Genomic DNA, 25,074 nt, shown 5'->3' with positions numbered 1-25,074 from the left:
TTCCACATCCTATGCATTAAGCACAGCCGCAACCCTATGGGCTCAGTTTTTTCCTTTCCTGCCCAAGGTCAAGGGTAGGCCAAGGAATAGCAACTTGGCATAGAATTTTATTTTCCTAATGTAGTTAGTACTAGAAATGTTCCACTGAATTTACCTGAGTTTCATATGTAAAGGGATTGTCTTAACATTCAAAAAATTTTTAATTAGTACTTACATGCAGTACACAATGATAGCATTCACCAGGGAGATTTGTGCATGGACATAACACATCTTCATTTATTTTATGTCCCTCCATCTCCCCTCCACCTCCTGGTCTCCCTCCCATGTGCTAAGGATCTACCTCCCTCTTTCCTATCTTTCCTATTTTTTGTCTTTGCTTTTGTCAGAAAATATCTACTAAGGATTAATAGTGTAAACCACGGCCACATACTTGTTGGAAAATATTTCAGTATAATTCAGGAACTTCCTGTTAGTGAAAATAATTATGAAAATTTAACATTTAGGTAGTGTCCTACTGTCTATCCCCAAAGCTGACTTTTATTAACTATCTTGATCTCTGCTAGTCCAGGAAGAAGCTTTCTTTAGGAAAATTGGGAAATACACAGTCTTAGATTAAAGGCTTCTTGAATTTATCTGGTCAAGTGAAAAGCTGTAAGGTCCTCACAGGAGCAAGCAGCATCGCCTTCATGTCTAAAACTGCCGCACAATCAAGGACTTTTCTTCATCTCCACCTGAAACCAAGTTCAGCATTTTGTCTATGTTCCACTGTCCAGTAAGCACTCCAGGAGCCCAAAGAGCTCTCAGTAAAATCACGTGTTTCCATTAATTAAAATATAACAAGGATTTCAGCTGAGAGGCTCCTTTCATCTTAAACAGAGACCCCAGCATCTGCCAAGGTGCTTGGGTCTGATGCCCAGGGAAGCCACCTCCTTATAACCCCACCTCTCCCTGACCCTGGCCAGGGTCACTTTGTCAAACACAGCACTAATATGGAAAAGTGGAAAATCTTTGTTCCTGGAACTGAACCTTGCCTCCCTGAGCTCGTACCACTGTGCCTCACAGTCTTTCCATCGAAGCAGCCCATTGGCTCAGGAGGGCAAGTTCCCCACCACGTGCCCCAAACCTATGCGGTGAACAGTCAGCACCAGCCCAAGAGATAGCATGTAATAGGAGAGCTGATACCTCAGATAAGAAATTTCTTTGGGTTTCATGTTTTGTAAGAATGCTGTGTCTCTTTTGCATGGGCTACCTTTTTTTTTTTTTTAAGATACATACCCCATTTCCTCCAAAATCTTCAAGGAAAATTTATTTGCCTGTGTGCTTTGTGTTCCTAGAGATTGATCCAGAGCCTCGTGCATACTGGGCAAACCCTCTAGTATGAAGCAGCTCCTCCAGGCCTTATGTGAAGCTGCCAACTGCATTTAGAACTTGGCTGCCTCTGCCCTTCCTTGCACTGTCCAAGCATCTTTGTGGCCTTTGTGAGTCAGCACAGTTCTTAATTCCATCCTTCAACAGTTGTTGCCTTAAAAATGTACTGTTACTTCTTCAAGATCTTCCTGGCTTATTCTTTTTCTACTCCCTACATCTGGTACTGGGGATTGAACCCAGGGCCTTTGCCCTGAGCTACATGCCTAGGCCTGTGTATCTATTACGTTGACACAGAGTTGCAATAAGTCACTAAATTGCCCAGGCTGGATTTGAACTTGGCAGTCTCCTTCTCCACCGTCCACAGAGCCAGGTGTGCAGGCACTGTGCCTACTGTAGGCTGACGCCACCAGCTGCCTCCTCCAGGTGAACTGCTGCCATTTCCCTCCAATCCCTGAAGACTTTTGGGTCGGCAGTTACACTGGGAACAGAACCAAGACCTTTCTCAAGCCCTTGACAGCCTTTATGTCTCACGGAATCCTCCCAAGGGACTTCATTGTTGCCTCTAGGACGATGGCCATCGCCTCCCCACCTCTGATTGTCTAAATCCCTGTCCCGCCATGATGCAGCTTATCTTGTGCAGCCTCATGGCTGCCTCTCCCTCAGAGTGACTCTGGTTCCTAAAATTCTCTAGGAAACACACCCTCCTTCCCACCCTCTTTTTTTTTCTGTTTTGGTTGTTGTCCCATTCGGGGAGACATCAAAACATGTTATACTGAAGCAGAAATCCTGTCCTAACTGCAGCCATTCTGTTCTCCGCCACCTACCTTAACTAAATCTATGATTTGTCATCAAATTAAAACTTCTATAAATGTGCTGGAAACAACCTTGCTTCATATAATTATGTTCGCCACAAGATACTCATTGTACTATGACCTTCAGCTAAAGCTTATCTTGTTCTTGTAACTTCTGCTTGCCATCCTATAAATAAGACGAGCTGTCTGTAGTCAGTGCCTCAGACTTTGGAGATTACCGCCCTGCAGTCTACTATGTCAATAAAATCTTTTGTCTCCTGAGCTTTTGACTCAGTAACAGTAATATCATCGCATAAACTGCGTTTCCATATTTTCACGTTCTTTCACAAACTTCCAGTCCAATTTCTTTATTTAGCTTCACAAGACTAAGTCACTGTCTTGTAATTGTCCTGAAGCTGTCTGAGCTTGAGTTCAGCCCGAAGTCCTGTGCCATTTCAGACTGAGGCAGAGAGGGCCCTGGACATCTGTGAGGCATTGCCTCCTAATTTTGCCATCTGCCTGCTGCCTAGATTCCCCCCACCTTCTTCCTGGAGAACCTGCCACTCTGGAGGGGTCCACATGTCTGTCCCCAAGGGTGGGCCTGCTCTGTGGTGAGGTCTGTGTAGTGAGTGAACCTGGTAGCCCGGCGTGTGCTGGGCAGAGAGCACAGTGTGCAGGCAGCCTGCAAATGTGGGGTGGGGAGGCAGGTGCATGCAAGCTTTTATGTGAAAGGTTGATGTTTTGTTGATCAGGAATGCTTCACATTAATTTTGAGCCATGAGTCTGTTGCATTATAATATTTTCTAGCTTGACCACTAAGTTGTTCATTTCCCGTTCAATTTTGCTCCAGAAAAAAGCGAGCCCTCTCTGGGCTTCGGCTGTAGTCTGGGCCTTTCTGTGAGGTCGGTCTCAGGCATGACTCTGCTTCAGGACCCTGAGTCCAGGCCCTTACCTCGGTGTCGTGGGCGGGAGGGTCCGAAGAAGACACTGTGCTCCAGGAGTGTGAGGCCTGTGAGTCACTCTAAGTGTGGTTTCCTACTTTACACTATTGAGGTTCGTATTAGTCCCCACACCAGTACTGGAAATTGAACCCAAAGCTTTGACCATACGTGATGTTCCTACTCCAGCTCTTACCTATTTTTTTAGTTTCATTTTTGTGGTTGTTTTGTTTTATGAGACAGGATTATTATCATCATTATTATTATTATTTTGCTAAACCATTAATTGTCCAGGGTGGGCTCAAACCAGAACCCCTCTGCTTCTCAGAGACGGGGGATTGTAGGCATGTGCACCACCACCACGGTCAGCTCTACATTTTTATTTTACATCAAGCACCACAAAATATAGAGCTGTTTTGCTGTCTGATCCGCAAAGAAAATTTAAAATTGAATAGAAAATAAAACTTCATTTGCAGCCCTCATTCCACAGGTTTCCTGGGCTGTTCCGTCATTCATTCATTTAAACTGGCAACAGCCGGGCTCTGTCCTCAGGGCGCTGCCTGAGTGGCCTTCCTGGAAACGCAGGGTTTGGCTTTGCAGCTACTTCACAGGGGAGAAAAAGCTCGCTGCTTCTCTCTGGGACTCTCTGGGAGACTGGCTTGGTTCTGTGCTTCATCAGAAATAAGAAAAACAAACACTGTAAATGGAGAACTTGAAAAACAGGTGGGCACCATCTCCCCACCCAAGAGGATGGATCTAAGAGGAAATCTGTTTATGGGATGAGGTTTTAAAAGGTGACCTGGAGAATTTAGCAAAGATGTAAATAAACAACTCCTCCTTGGATTGCATTAGGCTTCAGAATAAATATATTATCCGGCTTCAGTCAAAGCCTGGGTAGAATCTGACCTTGACGAGACCCAGCGCCTGTCCCGCTCCCGTCCCTCCCCCAAGCAGCAGGCAGTTATCTGTACAGAGAGAGACTACCTCACAGCAGCAGCTGGGCTTCCCGCCCACGACGCCGCCGAGGTAAGCAGAGGCCTATCGCGTTTCCACCCGGCAGGACCCCTCCCGAGCACGCCTGAGGGCCATCAGGAGACACCACCCTGCTTTTCCTCTGCGTAGTTATCCAGTTATCCATCCATGGACACACACTGGGCCACCACCCACCCAGCCTACGGAGCAGCTGTGCCGGTGCTTGTGCAGCTCGGTCTGGGGTTGGCTTCTCAGGAGGTGCAGACACAAACTTATGCATTTAGCCCAGGCCACCCAGGAGTGTCCTGTGCAGGACCCTGCGACAGGAGAGGGAGAAGCCAGGCTCCCGCAACCTCCTGTTGAGTCTGGGGTCTCTGCTGTCCTGCAGGTCAGGGGCTTGGATTTTCCTTCCTTGGTCCCCATCTGGAACTCCACGTAGCTTTATGAGAATTTAGGAGGCATTTCTACAGTATGATTCAAATTATTATTTCACATACATAAATTCTTTCCCACAGAGACCATATAGAACACACACAGCCCAAAGCAATGACTCAGACGAGTTTGAGTGGAGCCTTTCATAGTTCTTGGAAGGAATTTTAATAACTTTATAATTAATTATTATTAATTATCTCACCTTATTCATCTTGGCATACTAACTCAATCACATTCAAAAATCAGTCTTTTCTGAAAGTAGCTACTAAGTCCCATACAAGCAACTATGTAGTGGGGCGGGCATTGTTCATTCTATAATAAAAGAAGAGCAATATTCTTTTGATTACATGTAAAGGGAAGAATTAAGATAAATGACTTTCTTCCTGGCAAGAAGCATGGTGCTCTCTGCTTCCTAAAAGTCCCATGACCTAGTCTTATAAATGAGCATTATCATTTTTGTTTTATAGATCTGAAAACCATCTCAGCGTGGCTGAGCTCACAGGTGGTGAGGGAGGGAGGGACAGGGCTCACACAGTATGATTTTGAAACAGTATTTCTTGGTTTTGGTGCCATTTTCCTCCTCAGAAATACATAAAACAATGACTGTCTTCTTTCATGGAGCATTTCCTAGGTGGCGGGCTCCGCATATGAGAGCTTTCGATGATGCAAGTAGCCCGCCGTGGCGTGGGTACCATAGGTTCTCTAGCACTGGGCTATGTTCTTCCCATAGTGTCCCGTGAATTCTCCCCCTGGCCCTGGGAGCTACTATTATTATTTTTTCTGATTTAGACGCAAACAAGGAAACACATTTAAAGGTCAGGAATAGAGTCTAAAACCAGTCAGTCCACTCCAGAGCTTGGGCCAGAACCACTGAGCTACACATGGCCTTTTCCACTGCAGAGAGCAGGCCTTAAGGGTTGGATCACCTCATGAACCAAGACAGGCCTCTTCAGAGGTCAGAGAGACCATCCCCACCTAAAGAGAAAATTAGATAATCGAGATGCAGAGTGGAAAAAGCCCTTGCAGTCATATGGGGAATGCAGAAAGAGCAATAACACTTTTTTTTTTTTTTTTTGAAAAATGAGCAGAAAGGACACGTCCATGCATTTTTGGAATGTTTCTACCACTAGTCAGGAAAAGATTTGAAATGCACGGATGAAGGCATCTGAAAGCTGATGGCTTCAGCTCTCAACTGTAACACCATGGTAAATTATACCATGATGAATGTCCTTGTTCATGAAATTTTATATCTCTGGGTTTTTCTTGGATTTAGCTGTAATCTCTAGTTACTTCTTGGAGTCTGAATGAGAAAATACAATCACTGGGGGTAAAGACTTGGGTTATCATATTACCTATTGATTTCTACCCACATGTTTGTGGAGGTTCATCTGCATTCAACTTTAGTTTTTTGAGAGCGATATATATTTCCTGCCCAGTGACTACCACGTTTCCATCTGCTCAAACTAATACAGGATCAGGGGCAGCTGCACCAGATCAGCCATCAGAATGCCCAGGACTGAACGCTGGCTCTGCCATTTGCTAAGCTGTGACCAACCTGGGGCAATAATAACAGTGTACCTTGAGATAGCATAATTCTCTCATGTGTTTTGTATGGCGTTTTGCCTATTCAACTGGTTGTTCAGTATAAATGATAATTGACTTTATAAGGACTTATAAAGTAATGAATATGATGTTGGAAAAAATCACTAACATGGGGATTTCTCATGAAAAATCTAACATGAAAGTTAGTGAAATTTCTCATGTGAGTAAAAGCTAACTCATGGGATTGTAAAAAATTATGATAAAACTTGTTAAATGCATGTTAAGCATCATACCAAAGAAAGTGCCTAATAGGCACCATTGATTATTATTTCCATTATTTATACAATTATTGATTTTGCAAATACAGCTAAACCTCCACTTGCCCATGGCATATTCTCTGATAAATGCATTGTAAGTTGGAAATATCATTAAGTTAGAAATGCATGCAATACACCTAACTGCTGTAATATCATAGTGCAGGCTGACCTACCTGAAACACATTCACACACTTAGTTGGCCTGCAGTCAGACAACATCACCCAACACAAAACTTATTTTATAATAAAGTGTTACAATACCCTTCTCTGACAAAACTAAACAAAAAGGGGGATACAAATGAATGATCATTTTGTATATGTATATTCAAAATAGTTAGGATGGATATACAGCTACATTCTCTTAATTCAGTGTATAGAGGGATTTGTTCTAATAGTGTTTGTGGACAGGATATCATGTCTGTATGTTGTACAATGAATGACCACTAAGATAACAATATGCAATGTATTAATTATTGAAACTGTCCTACTAATCACTTTTGAAACTCTCTCATTGCTATTTCTTTCTCAATAAAATTATTTAAAAAAGATAAAATGTTGTATACCTCACACGACAGAACTGAAGTAGAAAACTAGAATGGTTAGATAGGTGTGCTTTCTTGCCATCATAAATTGAAAAGTCCTAATTCTGGGGCCATCTTTGATGGTTAATGTGGAGGTAATGTAGCTTCTCAGCTGTTACCACTCAGCAGTATGAAAGGGTTGTAGGTTGCTTTTCTTCTTTGTTTGATGATAGGAGGAAGCAAATGTTGTTTAGTGGAAATATCAGAACTAAAGAAATGTTGTTCATTGAATACTGGAGGAACCTCCATCTGTAACTTTCAAGAATCAAGAACCAGGGGATCATGACTATTTGATTGGGCTTAAGGGGCAACTTTGTACTGAAATGCTGAAGTGTTTTGGCATCGTAAGACTGTGGTGCTTCTTACCTGTTTCTTAGACTTAAATATTTCTCTCCATAATAGCAAAGACTGTGCTCTGTTTGGTTGCTTTTTTTTTTCCCATAATTTTGTTTGGTTGCTTTTATTTTATTGTATTATGATTTATTTACTTTTAGGTACCAAGGATTTAACCAAGGGCCCCCCCCTTTTTTTTTAAATGTTGAGACAAGGTCTCCCTAAGTCTCTAAGTTTCCCAGGCTGAGCTGCCACTTGTAACCCTCCTGGCTCAACCTCTCAGAATTCTGGGACAACGGGCTTGTGCCAGCACACCCAGCTTTCTTTTATTTTACTGAAATGTGGCTAAACTGTGGTTACTATGCCGGACTCTACGAAGGTTGAATTAAAAAGTTTGTTCTGCAATAGATGTTAGTGATAAGTTGTCCCAGGTTTCTAAGTTGTGTCACCAGACAAACGCATAGCAAGAAGCCAGGTACCTGAAACTCCAGCATGGTCTTGCCCATGTTTGACTCCAACATGTAGTGGTAGGCGCCGATGCTCGTGCTGGGGTCATCCGCATCCTCGAAGGTGCCCTTGGGAAGACGCAGAAGAACTATTACTGATATTTTCATTGGTGATCAAGGATACATGCTGTGGCCACAGCAAGCCTTCCGTTGCTGGCCTAACAATGGTGTTCACCCCACAATCAAGTTTCCAGTTGATTTTGGGTAAAATCTCACCAAATCTCACCATGATTCAGAGTAAAGAGGATCTCAAAATCAATTTGAATCTATCTTTTGATTAGAACATTAATTGAGTTTTTATCTATCAGAATACTTGCTGATAGAATAACTGTTTCCACACAGAAATTCCTGCTTGTGTTATGCAGGGCTTGTGGTGGTGGTGGTGGTGGTATTGGGCTAACAGAAATTTGGAAATATTGGTCATGTTCTAAGTTCAATGATACACAAACAAATTTGTGGACATAGAAAAAAGACTTGCGCGTGGTATGGGCCATTTGTATTTTACTGGCATGATTCTTTTTTTTTTTTTTTTTTTTTTTTTTTTGTGGAACCTGGGATTGAACTCAGGCCCTTGCGCTTGCCAGGGAAGCGCTTTATTCCACTGAGCCATCTCCCCGGCCCCTACTGCCATGATTCTTTTTTTTTTTTTTGTGGAACCGGGGATTGAACTCAGGCCCTTGCACTTGCCAGGCAAGCACTTATTCTACTGAGCTAACTCCCTGGCCCCCTGCCATGATTCTTAATGGGAATTTTTCATAACATGGGTGACATTTGGACTACAGATGCCATTGTGTCTAGATGCCCTTCTAAATCCCCTGCAGCTGTTGAGGGCAGGCTTTTCAGAAGTGGTTGAGTCTAGAGTTTGAGGCTGATTCCCAGTCCGATGTGGGGATTAAGGGTGTGAAAGCTACGTCCACCCTAGGGTGGGCAGCGTGCTTGCAGGGCACCCCTCTCCCTTCCCTTGCTTGCCTTTCCTGTCTTCTGCTCCCAGGAGCTGTCTCTCCTCTGCAGTGCCCCCTGCCAAGCCACCCTGCCTTGGACTTAGCCGATTATAAACAGAAACCTTTACTAATTGTGAGCTAAATAAACTTTTCCTCCCTTAACTTTGGGTATTGGGTATTTTGTCTCAGCAACCAGAGAAAAGTAACTAAGATAGGCGACATAGATTTTGGTGGTACATTTTCTAAACTCTTGGACCACTGTGGTGGATTAACTAATGGTCAATTTGTAATACCCAGCTGAGCAGAATCAGGGTGCTTCTGGGTATGGAAGGTTTGCCTGAGGGTTGTTGCCAACAAAAGAAAAGAACTGGAAGGGAACAGCATGCTGTTGATCTTCCTGGAGTGCTTGTCACTCTGCGTTTCCTGATGTGAATTCAGCTGCTGTCTTTGTTATCAGAGGAGTTTGGGTCTTCACTGTCACTGGGGAGGGTTGCTATGCTCTCCCAGGAGCTCTGGTCTTTGCTTTGAGCATTGATTCCTGGCTCCACTGCAGCTCCCTCAGACTTGTGGCACAGATCCTTCGCCCTGCTAATGCAGACCCTCTAGCCTCTACCATGGCCTTTGGGTCTTCCTTGCGTAGGACATTACCGTGGGCTGGAGGCCTCTGCCTGGACCCATGTGGGACATTGCTGTGGGATCCGGGACTGGGCAGACCTCTTGCACTCCTCTGCATTTGACTTTATGGCTGAATATTATGAAATAATCCTATAAATTATGTATTAAATCTATTCTCTTGCAAACCTTGACTGCAACAACCATTTACTCTTTAGGAGACAAGGGATCTGAGGGGGCTATGATGGGCAGAAATGAAGCTCCTTTTCAGTTCCATTGTGAGGAGCACTGCAGAAGCTAGTGGAAGCTCTGGAATGGCATCTAGGGCTTCTTACTGTCCCATGGCCTTGGATTCCTCGGAAGTTGGGCTGTGGCGACTCCACGAGACTGAACAAACAACCGGCAGCATCAAATAGCAGCAAATTTATAGCTTTTGAATGCAATAACATTAACACACTGCTGCTGAAATATTTATGTTGGCTTTTTAAATATCCCCGAGGAAATCCACCCAGAAGCTTGCAAGCCATACGTACTCTCTTTCCTTAGAAATTTCCATGAAAAAATGATAAATTACATTTACACTGAGGGCCCTTCCCTGCTCCTGAGTAAATTCCACACTTATATAAATCAGGCATCATTTTCCTAACTTCTCTTCATCAAAGGCCCTGGAAATTTACAGAGCCAGAAACTAAAGGCTTCCTTTCATCCGCAGACCAGATACAGAGCAGAGCTCCCTGCCTCCTCCTGCTAGGACAATCGCTTTCCTTCTCAGCCCTTGGAAGTGGTAAGAGCATTTATGAGGAGAGGCTCATGATAGCCAGATGATGGCTTCTTCGTTATCAACAGCTCCTCCAGAAAGGCAGCATTTTCTGGTTTTATTAAAGGAAATAGGGGAGGAGAATCTCAGACAGGATTTGCCCATGCCAAGGGCAGGTCAGAGGCAGCTACTATCCACGGTAGTGCCAAATCTCCCCTTGAGCATGTTCAGGGAAACACCTGCCATGGGTGGGAACCCCAGGTCCCCCATGTGGCTTGTAGTTTGGAGCCATAGAGGATTGGGAGCTTCACATCATTTACTGGACAAATAAGTAATACAGGATTGCTGAAAAAACTTTTATTTAAGTTTCTAACATGGGGCTTTTGCTTTTAAAGTACTCTGTGTTTAATTGTGTCCATCACAGAACTTTTCAAAGCTCTCTGAAAGAAGTAAATTGATGTTAATCATGATTGTTGTAATAGCTCATACAAATCAGAATGAGATAAGAGTTAGTGCTTCCTTAAAAGTATAGACTGTAAGGCTCTTCTCTCCTGGGTAATTGGTACTTTCCCAGTAAGTACCTCAAGTAATTTTTAGGATTAGTTAAGTTAAGGATAAAGGGAGCTAGTTTACCACCACTAGATTAAAGCATCACTCACTTGTTTGCATTCTCGGGCCCTAAAAGAATCAACACTCCTCAAAGGGCAGACATTCAAATAAACAAATCAACGTGGATCGAATTATCTACCTCAATTTAAAGCTTGATTAATTGTGATCCAGGGAAGTCAAGAATATTACTGAAGTGTACAGTCAGGAACCAGTTCCAGTTTTATGATTTCCAATCCAAGTATTCTTTTTTTGCAGAAAACTAATGATTTAATGGGCAAAAATGTAACCCATGTGTTTTTAAATTAAGGATTTACTCCCTGTAGCATCTCTGGGGGCTCAGACGCCTGAGTGTGGGCAGCGTGGCCCGCCCCTCCCTCCCTGTGGTACTTACACTGGTGGAGGCCACTGCCTCCTGAACACTTTCCATAATGAACTCCTTGGTGATCCTGCGTGAGGGGAGCTCGTTGAACAGGGAGTTGATTAGGGCCACTTTGGCTGCATCCCGCCTGGCCTCTGCTCTGCTTAAGCAGCACTTGAGAAGGAAGGAGAAAAGGAGTCGTTAAAGATGCAGCCTTTTGCCATTTCATCCTGCTCCCATGGGTCTCCAGACAGTGCTAGCCATACATTTATTGACAGCACCTATTCTTTCATACCCATTGTTCATCTCCCAGAAGATCATGCAGATTTTCTCTCAGCTGTAGAGACCATGCAGGTGTCTTGTTATTTTTGATTGCTTTTTGTGTTATTTCACAGTCATAGATCAAAGGCTTTGCATAATATAATAATAAAACTAATAAGGGCTACTGCAATTTGCTAGGTTATTTACATTCCTTATCAAGGTCATCCTAAAACACTTATTTCAGAGGAAAAGGAAAAAGAAAACCAAGCAAATGAGAGGTATTGACAGCAGTGATTACTACATTGTAATATATAATGTTATATAATAAAATACAATACAATTTTATTGGAACAATAAAAATGAAGGGCTTGATGTCAGACTCTTAGGGTCCAATTTCAGCTAATATCTTTACAGACTGTAAAATCTTGGCCAGGTTAATCTGTGCCTCAATTTCTTTCTTTGTGAAATGTGAGTTATAAAAGGGTTGAGATTAAAATAAATGAATTAATGGAGACAAAGCACTGAGACTATTTGCACAAAGTACCATCTCCACGAATGTGTCAGTCTTTCTCATTTACACTCCAGGAGAGGACAAGGGCCCTGCTGCCAGTAGCTACTGTTTGTGCTTTTCAGCATATATTCCTCACCTTCATTCTAATAGCAGTTATCTGATTTCCTTAGGATTATCTTTTTTTTTTTTTTTTTGAACCGGGAATTGAACTCAGGCTCTTGCACTTGCCAAGCAAGCGCTTATTCTACTGAGCTATCTCCCCAGCCTGGGATTATCTTTCTGCTTTCCTCATAGTCCATGCAATTTGGTTAGGGCATAGTGCCCTTTCCTTCTCAAAGTTATAGATTGTGGACAGCCTATGATTAATAACTGATCAAATATTCGTTTGGTGTTCCTCAGTACGTTACCACTCTCCACACTCCTAGCTTGTCGTCCCAGTTGGTCACGTGGTCTGTATGACCTAATCTAATTTTCCTGCCCCCTCTCTTTCTTTTTGTAAGAGCTATTTCCATTCTTAAAGTTCTTTTAGGTTTAATATCGTGGGGCCCAGGGAGAAAGAGATGCAGCCTCATGAGAACTTAGATATTCCCAGGGCCCACACATTGTAAGGGTCCATGGTATGATGATTTTTCTCTTATAGGCTACTTTGTAGACTCTAAGATTCCTAGTGGGAACAAGTCGAAAAAAAAGACGCGCAGGGCTGGATTGTGGCCAGTGGACTGGCCAGGCTGCCACTGTGTGGCTCTGACACGGTGAGGCTGGAACCCTGAGCCACCCTAACTTTGGGGCCTACTTTTCTCATCCAAAAATTCTATTGCCTACGTTGCATGATTCTCAGGATTTGCTTGTTAACTAATATGAAGGAAGAGGAAAGGAACAAATAGTACAGTTATTCCACGAGCTCCCCCCTTCAGGAGCTCTAGATGCCCAGAGGGAATCTTCCTGCCATGTGTGCTTTCAACCCTTCTCCAGCTCCTCCTGCCCGCCCTGCATGTATCGTCTCTGCCCTGTTCCAGGAACGCCCCCAGTGTGTGCCCTGGTGTCCCCCAGAGGCCCACGTCTCCTCCCCTTCTCCACAAGCCTCGTTTGAGATCCTTTGATTTCCTCCCCAGTCTCCAAGAAGAGTTGGGACAATGTGTTGTAATGTAATGTAGTTGAATATTGGTCACTTCATCCCAGTAAGGAAGAATTACAAGATTTCTAAAATAGCAAGAATGCCACACTGAAGAGAACAAAAAAACCCAAATCTTCCTGGAGCCTAACAACACAGGATAAAGAAAGGCAGAAGGAGCGACTTTAGGTAATAACACAGCGCTTGTAAACTTTGGGGTGGGGGGGGGTTGAGGCAGGATCTCATGTGTAATCCATGCCAGTTTTGAACTCACTATGTAATGCAGGCTGGCCTCAGACCCTCAATCTTCTGACTCAGCCTCCTGCGTGCTGGGGTGACAGGTATACACCCCCGTGCCTGGCTTTATAGCTTGGTTCTTGAATGTCCACCAGAAGCCCGTATGTTGAGGACTTGGTTCCCAGCCTGTGGCGCTACTAGGGCATTGTGGAACCATGAGGAACTGTGGATTAGTGGGAGCAAGGAAGGGCACGGAGGACGAGCTCCAAAGGACAAGTTGGGGTTTCATATTTCCTTGCCTCCCTGTCTGTCTGTCTGTCTGTCTGTCTGTCTCTCTCTCTCTCTCTCTGCCACTTCCTGCCTGCCATGAGGTAAGTATCTTTGCTCACGCTTTCCACACTCTACTCTGCTTCACCACAGACCTCAAAGTAGCACATCCAACTCAGCATGGACTCAAGACTATGCAACTATGACCATAGTACACTTTTCCTTCCTCTTAAGTATTTAGTTACAACAATAAAGAGCTGACCAAGGGCTGACCAGGTAGCTCAGTGGACTAAAGTGTCTGCTTAAGCAGATACAGGGATTAGGGTTCGATGCCCAGCATGCCATGCCAGCCCTGTCCCCAGGGCACACTGGGAAGTTGATTGAGGTTGTGTGTGGTGGTGCGTGCCTGTAATCCCAGTGCTGGGGAGGCTGAAAACAGGAGAATCACTACAAGTTCGATCTGTGTAGTGAGACCCTGTACTAAAAAATACATTTAAAAAAAAGCCTGACCAACATGACCATAAATGAGTAATAAAGCTGACAAATGCGGGTAGGGAGAGCAGTTTGGGGTTTCTCTCCTCGGTGGTGATTGACAATCAAGAGGGCTTTGGGTGCAGCTTTAGGCAACAAAGCAATTCAAAGTTTGGCCCTCTTGCAAGATTTGGGTGACTGGTACTAAGCCAGAAGAGTCTGGGCAGATTGATTTACTTTGTGCTCTAAGCTTGGGTGAGAATTCACAGGACGTTGAATTCTGAGCTGAAAGCCCTTCACTCAGGGGTGGATGTCACCTCTTCTAGGAAGTTCCCCCTGACCACTCTTATGGACAGCATACAAGGAGCACGTCCACAAGGGCCAGTGCCCACACTACAGTGTCATTGCTTGCTGGTGTTCCATCTGTCCGTTCATTCCTAGGTGGTGAATGCCCTTAATGACAAAGTGAAGGTTTCCTGGCCCTGTAATATTGTTTGTCAGATGGATAACTGAAAGCAGCTAAGGAAACGCAAAAACAAGTCACTAAAGCTCCAGATATAATGTTCAAGACATTATCTTAAAAAGAATGGAATATGTATGTATTTCTTATTCTTTTAAAAGATCCTATTTCGTTATACCTTGTAATGTATGTGTATCCCAGTAGCATAAGAGTAAATGAGGGCCGGGGAGACAGCTCAGTGGCACAAGCACCTGCCTGGTGAGTGCAAGGTTCTGAGTTTGATTCCTGGTACTAAAAAAAAATAAGTAAGTGAATACCTGCATTTGAGAAAGATAACTGGCTATTATGTTTAGACTCTCTGATACGACCATCTTTGCCTATATCAGAGGTGTTCATTACTCTTTGGAAAAATCAGTTCCCGTTGAAAGCAAACAAAGTTTTGCATGTATTACCTGGTATCCGTAACAGCAGCTCATTTTAATAGCAATTTAGCTTTACAAAATCTACAAGAGAACTATTGTGGTTTTAGAATGCAGAGAATTAGAATCAGACGGGGACACACTTAAGAAGCAACTTGCTATCTAAATAATAGCAATTTAAACCATCTTTCAGAACCGGAGAGGCCTAGTAAACACTGCTTAGATAAAAGAAGCTATCTATTTTAAATAAGACCGCTAAGTACTAGATCAAAGACACCACATACATTTACAACCAAAAGGCACAGCTTCAGACATCAAAGTGCAGCCAGGCCAGAGAACAGAAAGGGCCTTTGCCCAGAAAGCAGGGAAAAGAACTACTGAGACTCAACCAGTATCAAGATATTAAAGCAGACACATGTCTTTACTTATTTTCTTGTTTCAGGGTACAGAATATTTCCTTAAAACACAGGAGAAAGTGTACCAATTAATAAGTACATAAAATAAATTCTGAGCCATCAAAGGGCTTTTTTGCTATTGTTCTTTATATTTCTGCAAGACAAGTACATTTTAGAAATCTTTTAAGACCCCTAAGTACCTATATGTGGGTATGAAATGTACACATGGCCGCCAACAAGGCCTAGCTTAATCAGATCCCAGAGGCTGCTGTAAGAGCAGGAAGCTAGAATGAACACAAAACAGTGGGGAGTTACTATAAGAAAATAAAACATGGCAAGCGACAGGACATTTTATTGGTGTCCAAGCCAGTTGTCCAAGACATCATTTGGGAGGGATGGTGAGATAGCATGGTGGACTAAGCACCTGCTTAGGCAAGCGTAGGGCCAGGGTTCAATCCCTGGCATGACATGCTCTGCTGCCTTCACCCCAGGGCCCACTGAGTGGGCCACCGAGTCTGGGTGTGGTGGCATATGCCTGTAATCCCGTGCTGGGGAGGCTGAAAATAGGAAGATCACTATGAGTCTGAGCTGTGTAGTGAGACCCAGCACAAATCACACACGCACGCATGCACACACACACACACGACATCATTTGGGGGAGTGAGTGAAGTGTGATGTCATTTCAAAGCTACTTCCTGCTGAAATTAGGCTTCCCACATTGTATGGTTCAGTCTTACAATTTTTTTTTCCTTTTAACCAGACTCCATCATAAATACAGATCTGTAAACTCTGCCTTACCCACTAACCGTTCTTACTTGCTAATGTAGAAAGACAGCTTCTGTCCTTTGTGCTTTGTGAGAGTGTGGAGCTGGAATATTTAACAGTCAAATTTTTACCAAAGTCAGCTGTGGGTTTTGAGGCACGTGAAGACGCATGCTTCGCAAGTGGCCAGCAGACCGCACTCAGGCATTCGGCTTGGTGCTTAGATGCCTTTCATTCGCTGGCAGATTATAGACATTATAATCATTTCAAAGTCTCCTGACTAATGTAAAATTAAAGCAAAAAGGAAAAAGAAATGAGTGACTGTGGCATTTCTTGGGAAAGTAATTTAAAGGCAATGGTATTTAGCTGGCAAGATATACCCAGTGAGCCCGCCACCTGGTGCTTACATCCTCCTGTGTCCTTCACACACTGCCCCAGGTCTGTTCTGCATGGCCGGTGGAACATGGTGATACTTGCTTATTAAAGACCTCGTGGTTTCCGTCTTGGTCCTGCTTTGCTTTCTCTCTTTGATCACATATTGGAAGGTTGGCTGTCGTGTCAGGAGCAGCCCCATGGAAAGGCACAAGTGATGAAGAACAAGTCTTCTACTCACAGCTTACTGAGAGAGCTTAGAAGCTGATCCTCTAGCCCCACAGTGTAGGAAAGAGAATTTTCCAGCTGTTCCACCGAGGACTAATAGCCAGAATATATAAAAATCTCAAAAAAAATCAGATCCCCCCCCAATTTAAAGACTCAATCCAAAAATGGGTATTTGAAATGAATAGACACTTCTCAGATGAAGAAGTAGAAACAGAAAAAAAATATGAAAAATGTTCAACATCACTGGTTGTTTGAGAGATGCAAGTTAGAACAACACTGAGATGCCACCTTACTTCAGAAAGAATGGCGGTTGTCATGAAATCAACCATTAACAAATGCTGGTGGGGCTGTGGGGAGGAAGAAACCCTTCTCCACTGTTGGTGGGAATATAGGCTGGTGAAAACACTGTGGAAAGCAGTGTGGAGATTTCTAAAACAACCTAAGACTAGGGGTACCATTTGACCCAGCTATTCTCACTCTTGGTGTCTTCCTGAATTAAAAGCATCACACCACAGGGATGGCTGCACGCCCGTGTGTGTAGTAGCCCAGTACACAATAGCTAAATCTTGGAAACAACACAAATGCCCCTCAACCAATGAATGAATAAAAAAGATGTTTTTATCCAATGGGGTGTACTGCTCTGCCAGAAAGCAGGACAAGCTTGAGACATTGCTTGGGAAATGGATGCACCTTCAGGCCATCCTCTTAAGTGAAATAAATCAGACCCATGGGCGTAAACGTCACATGGTTCCCCTGGTGGAAGAAACTGAAAATGTAAATATGGGCCAGAACATATAATAATGGATATTGAGAAATTGGTAGAAAATGATTAATTGAGCAACGTGTGAGGGGAGGGCAAGAAAAGAAAAAGAATAGAAGGAAGGAGAGATGTAAACAAAGCTTTTGTAAATAAGGAGGGAAAGAGGGGCTGAAGGAAGAGGGGGGAGTGGGAAAAAAAGAAGAAACAAAATATACCATCACAAGTACAAATCCCAATAATGAATGTTATCACTGTGTATATCTAAAATGTTCCACAAAACTAAAGCTAATCCTCCAGACTGGATCCAGCCTCCAGAGAACTGTAGCTTCTAAAGAGAGTTGACTACAACCTCCAGGGACCTCAGGTCAGAACCACACAGCTAAGACGCTTCTCCCAGATTCCTGACCCTCACAGTGTGTAAACCAGTACACATTTGTAGGTTTGGGGGTAATTTATCATGCAGCAGTAGATAACTATTGCAAAGTCTGTGCTCACCACATGTTGTTAGGGATTCTCTGGCCACACCCTCAGGGTAGAGCTCAACACCAATAGTCCTCACTGCTGACCCTGTGTGCTTGGCATTGCACTGAGCTCTTCGTGGTTATTATCATGTTTCATTATTACAACAATCCTATGAGGCTGCTCTTGTAGTTCTTCCTACTTGGCATCTGTGGAAATGAAGGTTCAAAGACACTATGCATCTCGAGGTGATGCCATGTCCACAGTGAACAAAACAGGAAGCACCCCCAAGTCTGTCTGCCACGAGAGTCCAGATTTTAATTACTACATGATTTTGCTCTTCATGCAAATGCTAAAGTTTGTAATAGAATTGCTATATAATTTGGCTAAGGGTTCATTTCCCTACATCAGTATAATTCTCTAGACAAAGCTGCAACTCCGATATTTTGTGGGTTATTGAAACGTAAGATTCCAAGAGTGTCTCCTTCTGTGACCATCGAAGACACTTCATGAAGAAGAAAAGGCCAAGGAGGATGTGTGTGCTGTCCCCATAAGCTGTGTTCCTAAGGGACATGTGCTGGTGAGTCTATGAGTATCTTCTCCTTCCTACTGGTTTCTTTTCTATGCTTTCCCAGACTGCAGGGGCAAGGGGAAGGAAAACAGAGAGAGAAAGGCCAACCATGACTATACCAGAGAGGAAGTGTCACCTCCAGGAGGGAGCACTTCCTTCTGGCTGGATAGGAGCTCTTGGGTAGGTATGAAGCCAAGAGTGTTGGGATTCTACTAAATAGGGATACTCAACAATTTTAAGAAGTGTTTAGTAACACTTCAAGAGTAGAAGTCGTTTACATTAAACTGATCCAGGTCTACTGAAAAGCAATCACCCCAAATCCCAGCCTATTTGGGCTTTGTATTTATTTATTATTTATTTATTTATTTTGTATTTTAGGGAAGGGTCTACAGCGTGTTCAGGGTCTCACTACTAGGTTGGACTTATAGTGATCCACCTGTTTATAGCCTCTCATGGGCTGGGGCAACAGGTGTGCGCCACCACCCCCAGTCTCAATTGCCATCTCAGTGCACCCAAGGGGGCAGGCTGGGCACAGCACGCCTGGAGATTGAACTCCTGGCCCTTGCACCTGCTTGCAGAGCTTTAATCCACTGAGCTATTTGGCTGGCCCTTGTATTTTATTTTGGAGTTGAGTTCAAGAAGCCACCAGAAACCTGCAGGGTGCACTAAGAAGATTTCTGCCAAACTAAGGCCAGGAATTTAGAGCAATTGTTCAAAGGCTTTCATGGTCACCATGCACTTGGCTGGGAACTTGTCCAGTCTGTGTTCTCTCGGGATCCATCCCGACCGACTGTATCAGAATCTCTTCAGATGGTTGGTGTGGCATCTTCACTGTGAATAAGCTTTCTAGGGGATTCTGAAATACCTAGGACTACTCTAAGAGGAATGTTTCTTTCTTATTTCTGTGAGGCGGGGCAGAACCAATTTTTTGTGGGGTATGAGGCTTACACAATTTGGGGAGCCTTACTCAAGAAAGACAATATAAAGTTACAAGTGAAAAACAGCTGTGCTGCTTTATCTTCAGGGGAAATCCACCTCTGCTCACATCAAAAGGCTAATTGCTTACTGGAGAAACTTCTGCCTAAGGTTCAAGAAAAGCAACATTCAGATTTTATAAAGTGCTTTCTGAACTTGTTGACTTGTCTGAGGTCTCAATTTTGCTTTTCTGCTCAGTAATTTTTCTTTCCTCCACGATAATTTTCCACAATGCAATGCCAAGATCCAACACAGATTAATTTGTAGGTTGTCACCAAGTAAAACAGTAGCTAGTCCATTTTGCAGGATGACTAAACATCCTTAAGTTAACAGAAATAAAATCATGGTAGTCATAAACATGCAATTTCAATGACTAATGATAAATCAGTTATGTCACCCAGGCATAGTGGCACGTGCCCATAATTCCAGGTACGTGGGAAGCAGGGGAATCATAAGCTCAAGGCAACCTGGGCCACATAGTGAGATCCTATCTCAAAATAAGATTTTAAAAGGACTAAGGATATAGCTCAGTGGTAGTTCTTTTCTTGCCCCAAAAATTTTATTGTTAATTATTTTTAAATACTTTAAGACTATTTCTAGTGATGTTATTGTTTATAGAAACATCTAACCGAACTGATGCAATTTAGACTGAGCAGCAACTTGCCTGGTAGCCCTCATTTAATTAATTTCTCCAATGCTTTGCATTAGAAAACAGGACACATGTGTTCAGTAGTGATTTCTACATCCCAAGAGTCCACTAACCCTGCACCCTAACTACAGTGTTTTCTATAGCAAATATGGAAAGACACCAATAAAAATGACTTTTCTTCATCTTAAAGAAAAGGCTTTCTAGAATCACTCAGACATGTGTTTTAAAGACTAAGAACAAAATATCTTCAGATCCGAAATGTATAAAACCAAAGTAGGTTTACCTTCACCTTGGGCCTAGCAGTAGTAGTCTACAAAAAGCTTATTTTGAAGAACAATATCATGGCAAATGCTGAAGATTCCTACACCTGAACTCAGCACTAAAGATGTCATCCTCTCCAGGGCCAGGGACAGGACAGTGATATTTTGGTGGCATTAGCGCAACAGAACATGGACTCCAAGGAGTCTCCCAAGCTGTGACTTAGCGGTGGTGAAACCAAATAAATTGACTGAGAGGTGAAAATTCATCCCCAAATCCCCTTGGCTGTTCCATGTGTCGTTCAGGTGGTTGGGAACATTGTGCTTTTGTGGCATGTCGTTGGAGTCCCAGCAAGTGGCTTGTAGAGTCTGTGTGCATGGCCTGCCAGCTCTGGTCAGTGTCACCAACACCTTGCTTTCATCTTGACAGCAAGCTCTAGGCAAAACAAAACAAAACAAAAAAAAAAAAAAAATGCTCCAAGCCAGGCCTGCTGCTCTCAAGACCTTGACGGCCTGGTCAAAGCACGAACATTTGCATGTGTTCCAATTTATCTAATTATGGATATATTAGCATTTCCCCCCTTGCAGATGGTGATGTGAAAAAGGGCAACCGTTGAAACTCAGTCACCCACATTAATATTGTGTCTCTCTGTAGGTCAGCTTGGCGGCAAATACGTTAGCAACAATTTAGAGCTCTGTGTGTGCAGGGAGCGGGGTCTTTGCTAGGTGTGGGGGAGGGGAGCAGTCTGGGAGTCCAATTTTCAGAGAAAACTCACCAGTTCCTGTCAACTGAAAGAAACGTTTCAGGCACATGGTGGGTCAGAATGTTATTTTTATAATATAAACCACCTGGCCTCCTCCTCGCTTACCTCTGCTGCAAACGCTGTTCTGTGCACATACCTAGACTAAAGTTCCTGGTAACTATTACAAACACACGTTGTACTGTGCTCCTTGAGGCTTTTTCCTTTTCCTTTTTTTTTTTTTTTTTTTCTTTTAATTCTTTTTCCTTTTCCAAGTTAAGGTGAAGACAAGATGAATTGATCAGAGCTCAAGATTTTGGTTTATTTTTATAGTAGCTTTGATGTAAAAGGATTCCATGAGAAGGATGGGAGGGGGCTACGGAGATCTGGAATCAGGCTTTGTTTCCTTCTCAGCAATTTAGTGAGAAAGTGAGCTCCTACATAAACTCCAAACAGGCTGGGAGCGTCCTGTGGAGATAGCGCGGAGTCTTTCTTTTGACCGTGGGGACTTTTCTGAATTTTCCTTTCACTACCCTCTACTGTTCCCTCAGGAGGTCACACATCTCCGTTCACTTTGGTTAATAAGAAAAGAAATAGATTAAAGTTAGGGAAAGGGGGCTGGGGAAGGAATAAAGGGTCTCATTAAAACAATATGCACTTCCAGTTTCATAGGCAAGTCATTAAAGTCTGATAATTAGCCGACATGACTTCCAAATGGGATGGCGTTATAACCAACCCTCCTATCTCTGGGTCTCATTAGCTATAAACAGGATGCCTTCCTGTGGAGATTTCTACCCGGAAATGCCTCCTTGAGCAGTTGTTACATTTCAGAGCGTGCAGTACATCTGCGTGTACGTGTACTTAAGGCAGAGGAGAGGTCATGGATAATTTCAAACAGAAATACTTAACATTAAAATAGCATTAGTGTTGGGCAATGGTCTCAATTTTATGGCAGGAACTAAGTCTTTATTTCAAATATGGAATGTTAAGGCGAGGCCTTATTCCTCAGCAAAGAGGACATTACAATTCCATTTTGTCAAATGCACGAATTGATGAAATTTTCTTCTGGAAAAAACTTAATTTTATAAAGTGAGTTTATTGTGACTTAGACACATCTTTAATTCACTGGATTTGGAAAAGACATGTGCAGTGCCAGAAAATGAAACATGCTTACTGCCTTCAGTAAGGTAAAACAAAGCTAAACACCTCTGTTCTTTTGGGGGGGTAACAGTCTTGGAAAAATACTTTTTCAAGGTACTTTCTTTGTTTTGTGTCAAGAATATTTTTTATTTTTTTAAAGAGCATAAAAATAAAAAATAACATTAGAAATGATACAAAATTTCACTAAACAAAATGATAGGAATTCAACAATGGCTATTATATTGCATATTGTTGTCTTCAACTTAGTTGTTCAGATTACCAGAAATAAGCTTGCAAAGTTGGTCAAAAAAATTAAGAAGAAGAAAAGCATCACTTTCAATAGACCAGCAGAAATCAGCAGTGCAATTATCCAAGTTATCCTGTGCATACACTTATATTATTCCCTTCCTTCTCTATTTTCTCCTTTCCCTCACCCCACTTGTCCTTTCCTTTTGTAGTATCCACTTTCATAAGCAATGGCCTTAGTTTGAACACCGCAGTGCATAATCAGAGGTCATGAAATGCACTGAGTGCCCTCTCGGAGCCAAGGCCTTGCAAAGAGTTCCTCTGCCGAGTGCTCCCTCTCACTCTCCAGGGTGGCCCATCACACAACACCAAACACTGCTCATAAATGGGGGGAAAGTCGATCAACAGTTTGCCTGCGCAAATATCAAGTGTGTCAGCTTCCCATGGTGCCCAACAGTGAACAACTAACTTCAGAGTTGCCCCCCTACACCTGCACCTATGCTTACTCTGTAAATCAATTCTTTTTCATTTCTTTTTTTGTATGTAGGGCAGGGTCTACAGGGTCTTACTGCCTACATCAGACTTGTAGTGATCCTCCTGTGTTCAACCTCCCAACCACTGGGATTACAGGCGCGCACCACCATGCCCAGTCTCAATCATCAGGGGCGGGGCCGGCAGGGCAGGCCGGAGATGGAACCCTCAGCCTATGCACTCTGCCTAAGCAGATGCTTTAATTTCGAACAGAAATACCTAACATTAAAATAACATTAGTGTTGGGCAATGGTCTCAGTTTTATGGCAGGAACTAAGTCTTTATTTCAAATATGGAATTAACAGGGTAGGCCTTATTCCTCAAAAAAGAAGGTATTATAATTCCACTTAGTCAAATGCATGAATCGAGCTACTTGGCAGGCCCTATGTGAATCAGTTCTAACAACAGCAAAACAAGTAAGTGTAAAAGATGATACCCACACTAGCGATAAATCAAGCTATCACATTGAAGTCTTAGCCAGAGGGCCTGCTTTCTGATTTAATCACATTTTCTGCACAGAAATAATTGCAGGGTGTTATCCTATATCCAAGGGAATGTTTGCTTCGTTAAAAAATGCAAAATAAGAATGTAATACATTAATTCACTTCAGCAGATTCTATATGGAAGACCACATCACTGACCTGAAACAAAAATTTCAATCACAACCTTTTAAATCAAAACATAAAATAAGATAAAATACTCAAGTTGCTTTTTGGGTTTGGAAACAAAACCAGCTGCTGCAACAATGAGTGGCTTTCCTTCTGAGTTCATAAAGAGGGGAGCCAGAGGATAATCTGATGGCCCTTGTATCGCTCTTATTATACAACATGGAAATTATTGCAAGTTTTCATGGTCATGATATGTGGCCAGGGGAGGATTAACTGCCTAGACAAAATGGCATGAAGAAAATATGTTCAAAATGCATGAATTTTTCCACTTAATGCCTGTAATATTAGAAGATGGTTTCTTACATAGAAGACACAAATAAATAATAATGTGTTTCAATATAACTTACTGAAAAATATTTTTATGTCACTAGATTATTTATTGCTTAGAAATTCAAAAATAAAATCATATTTTCAGTGTTTCTTGCACTGAAATAGTATATAAAAGCCTGGTCTAAAGGCGGACTTACAGGTTCTCGTTCTTGCTCTCTGCTCTCCGCTCTTCGCTCTCTTTGGTGGATGTGGTGTCAAGTAAATTAAGCATTTTTGGAAGCCTCCTATTTACTTCAGTGGGAGGTTGCTTTGCACAAAACCCATGGTTTGCGTCCCCCAGTGCCTTTGACTGGACTACTTCCCTTTGATTAATCAGAAAACTAAAGTTCAGCTTGAGTACGACCTTTCTAAAGAATGAATGAGCATAATCTCTTGCAGCTTTTATAAAAGCACCTGAAACCAGAGGGATTAGTCCTTCAGTCCAGTCCCACACTCCACTTTGAGTATTTTCTACTACTTGGCGCTACTGGAGGTGACGTGCATGGCTCAGCTAGAAGGCTACTGCTGGCATAATTGTTTCTCCATGTTTCAGCACATGGTCCTGGCATTAATAAGCCATTGTGAAATGATTTGCAACGCACACGGGTGACATTTGATTATGTGAAAGGCATTGCAGGAATGAATGCGTAGGCTCGTATAGACCAACTGCTGGCGAAAACACAGTGAAATGTTATATGGTGAAAATAGCATTTAGGAAGGTTTCTGAGCTGACCAAGAAAAGCATAAGGACATTGTTTTATGAGAAATTTTCTTTTTTCTTGATCTTTCTGTCACAAATCATATTTTGGAGGGCCAAATAGGTTAAGAGGCCAGATATGGTGCCAACCACCCAAATATGTTTTGAAAAAATATTTGATCCAGGAAATTCTGGATCTTTCTAAGCAAGGATGTTAACAATCCTCCTGAGAACCTTAAAATATGATGATTTAAACATAAGGAAAAGGAGAGCCTGAAATGATCAGAGAAATCACCCAGAGGCCTGCCTGCTGAGAAGTTCAGTTTTTCATTTTGTTTCCTGATTTTTACAGACTCCAAGGAGGATGTTGGAACTACTACCTTAGGGAAGTCCTATCATTTGGGTCAAAATTTGTGAGACACTAGGGAAATTCGTAATTCTCAAGGTAGTAAAAACAAAAACAAGAATGCTAGATTTTCTTAGGCTCATATTCTCTACATTTATTCATTGCCAAATGTTATA

General features: G+C 42.7%; 1 protein-coding gene across 1 annotated transcript in view; it reads right to left on the bottom strand.

Annotated features, from left to right (window-relative positions):
* The window catches only part of Lix1 (limb and CNS expressed 1), a 52,718-nt gene that overhangs the window by 4,924 nt on the left and 22,720 nt on the right, over positions 1-25,074 (bottom strand). Inside the window, exons 3-4 of the mRNA XM_004625424.2 lie at positions 11,090-11,230; positions 7,753-7,848 (exon numbers count right to left, since the gene is read on the bottom strand). Coding sequence (XP_004625481.1) covers positions 7,753-7,848; positions 11,090-11,230 — 237 coding nt within the window. The remainder of the gene's footprint in view (positions 1-7,752; positions 7,849-11,089; positions 11,231-25,074) is intronic.

Source organism: Octodon degus, unplaced genomic scaffold (assembly GCF_000260255.1).
Source record: "Octodon degus isolate 3935 unplaced genomic scaffold, OctDeg1.0 scaffold00009, whole genome shotgun sequence".
Lineage (NCBI taxonomy): Eukaryota > Metazoa > Chordata > Mammalia > Rodentia > Octodontidae > Octodon > Octodon degus.
The sequence above is the reverse complement of the archived record's forward strand: the minus strand, read 5'-3'. Positions and strand labels throughout refer to the sequence as shown.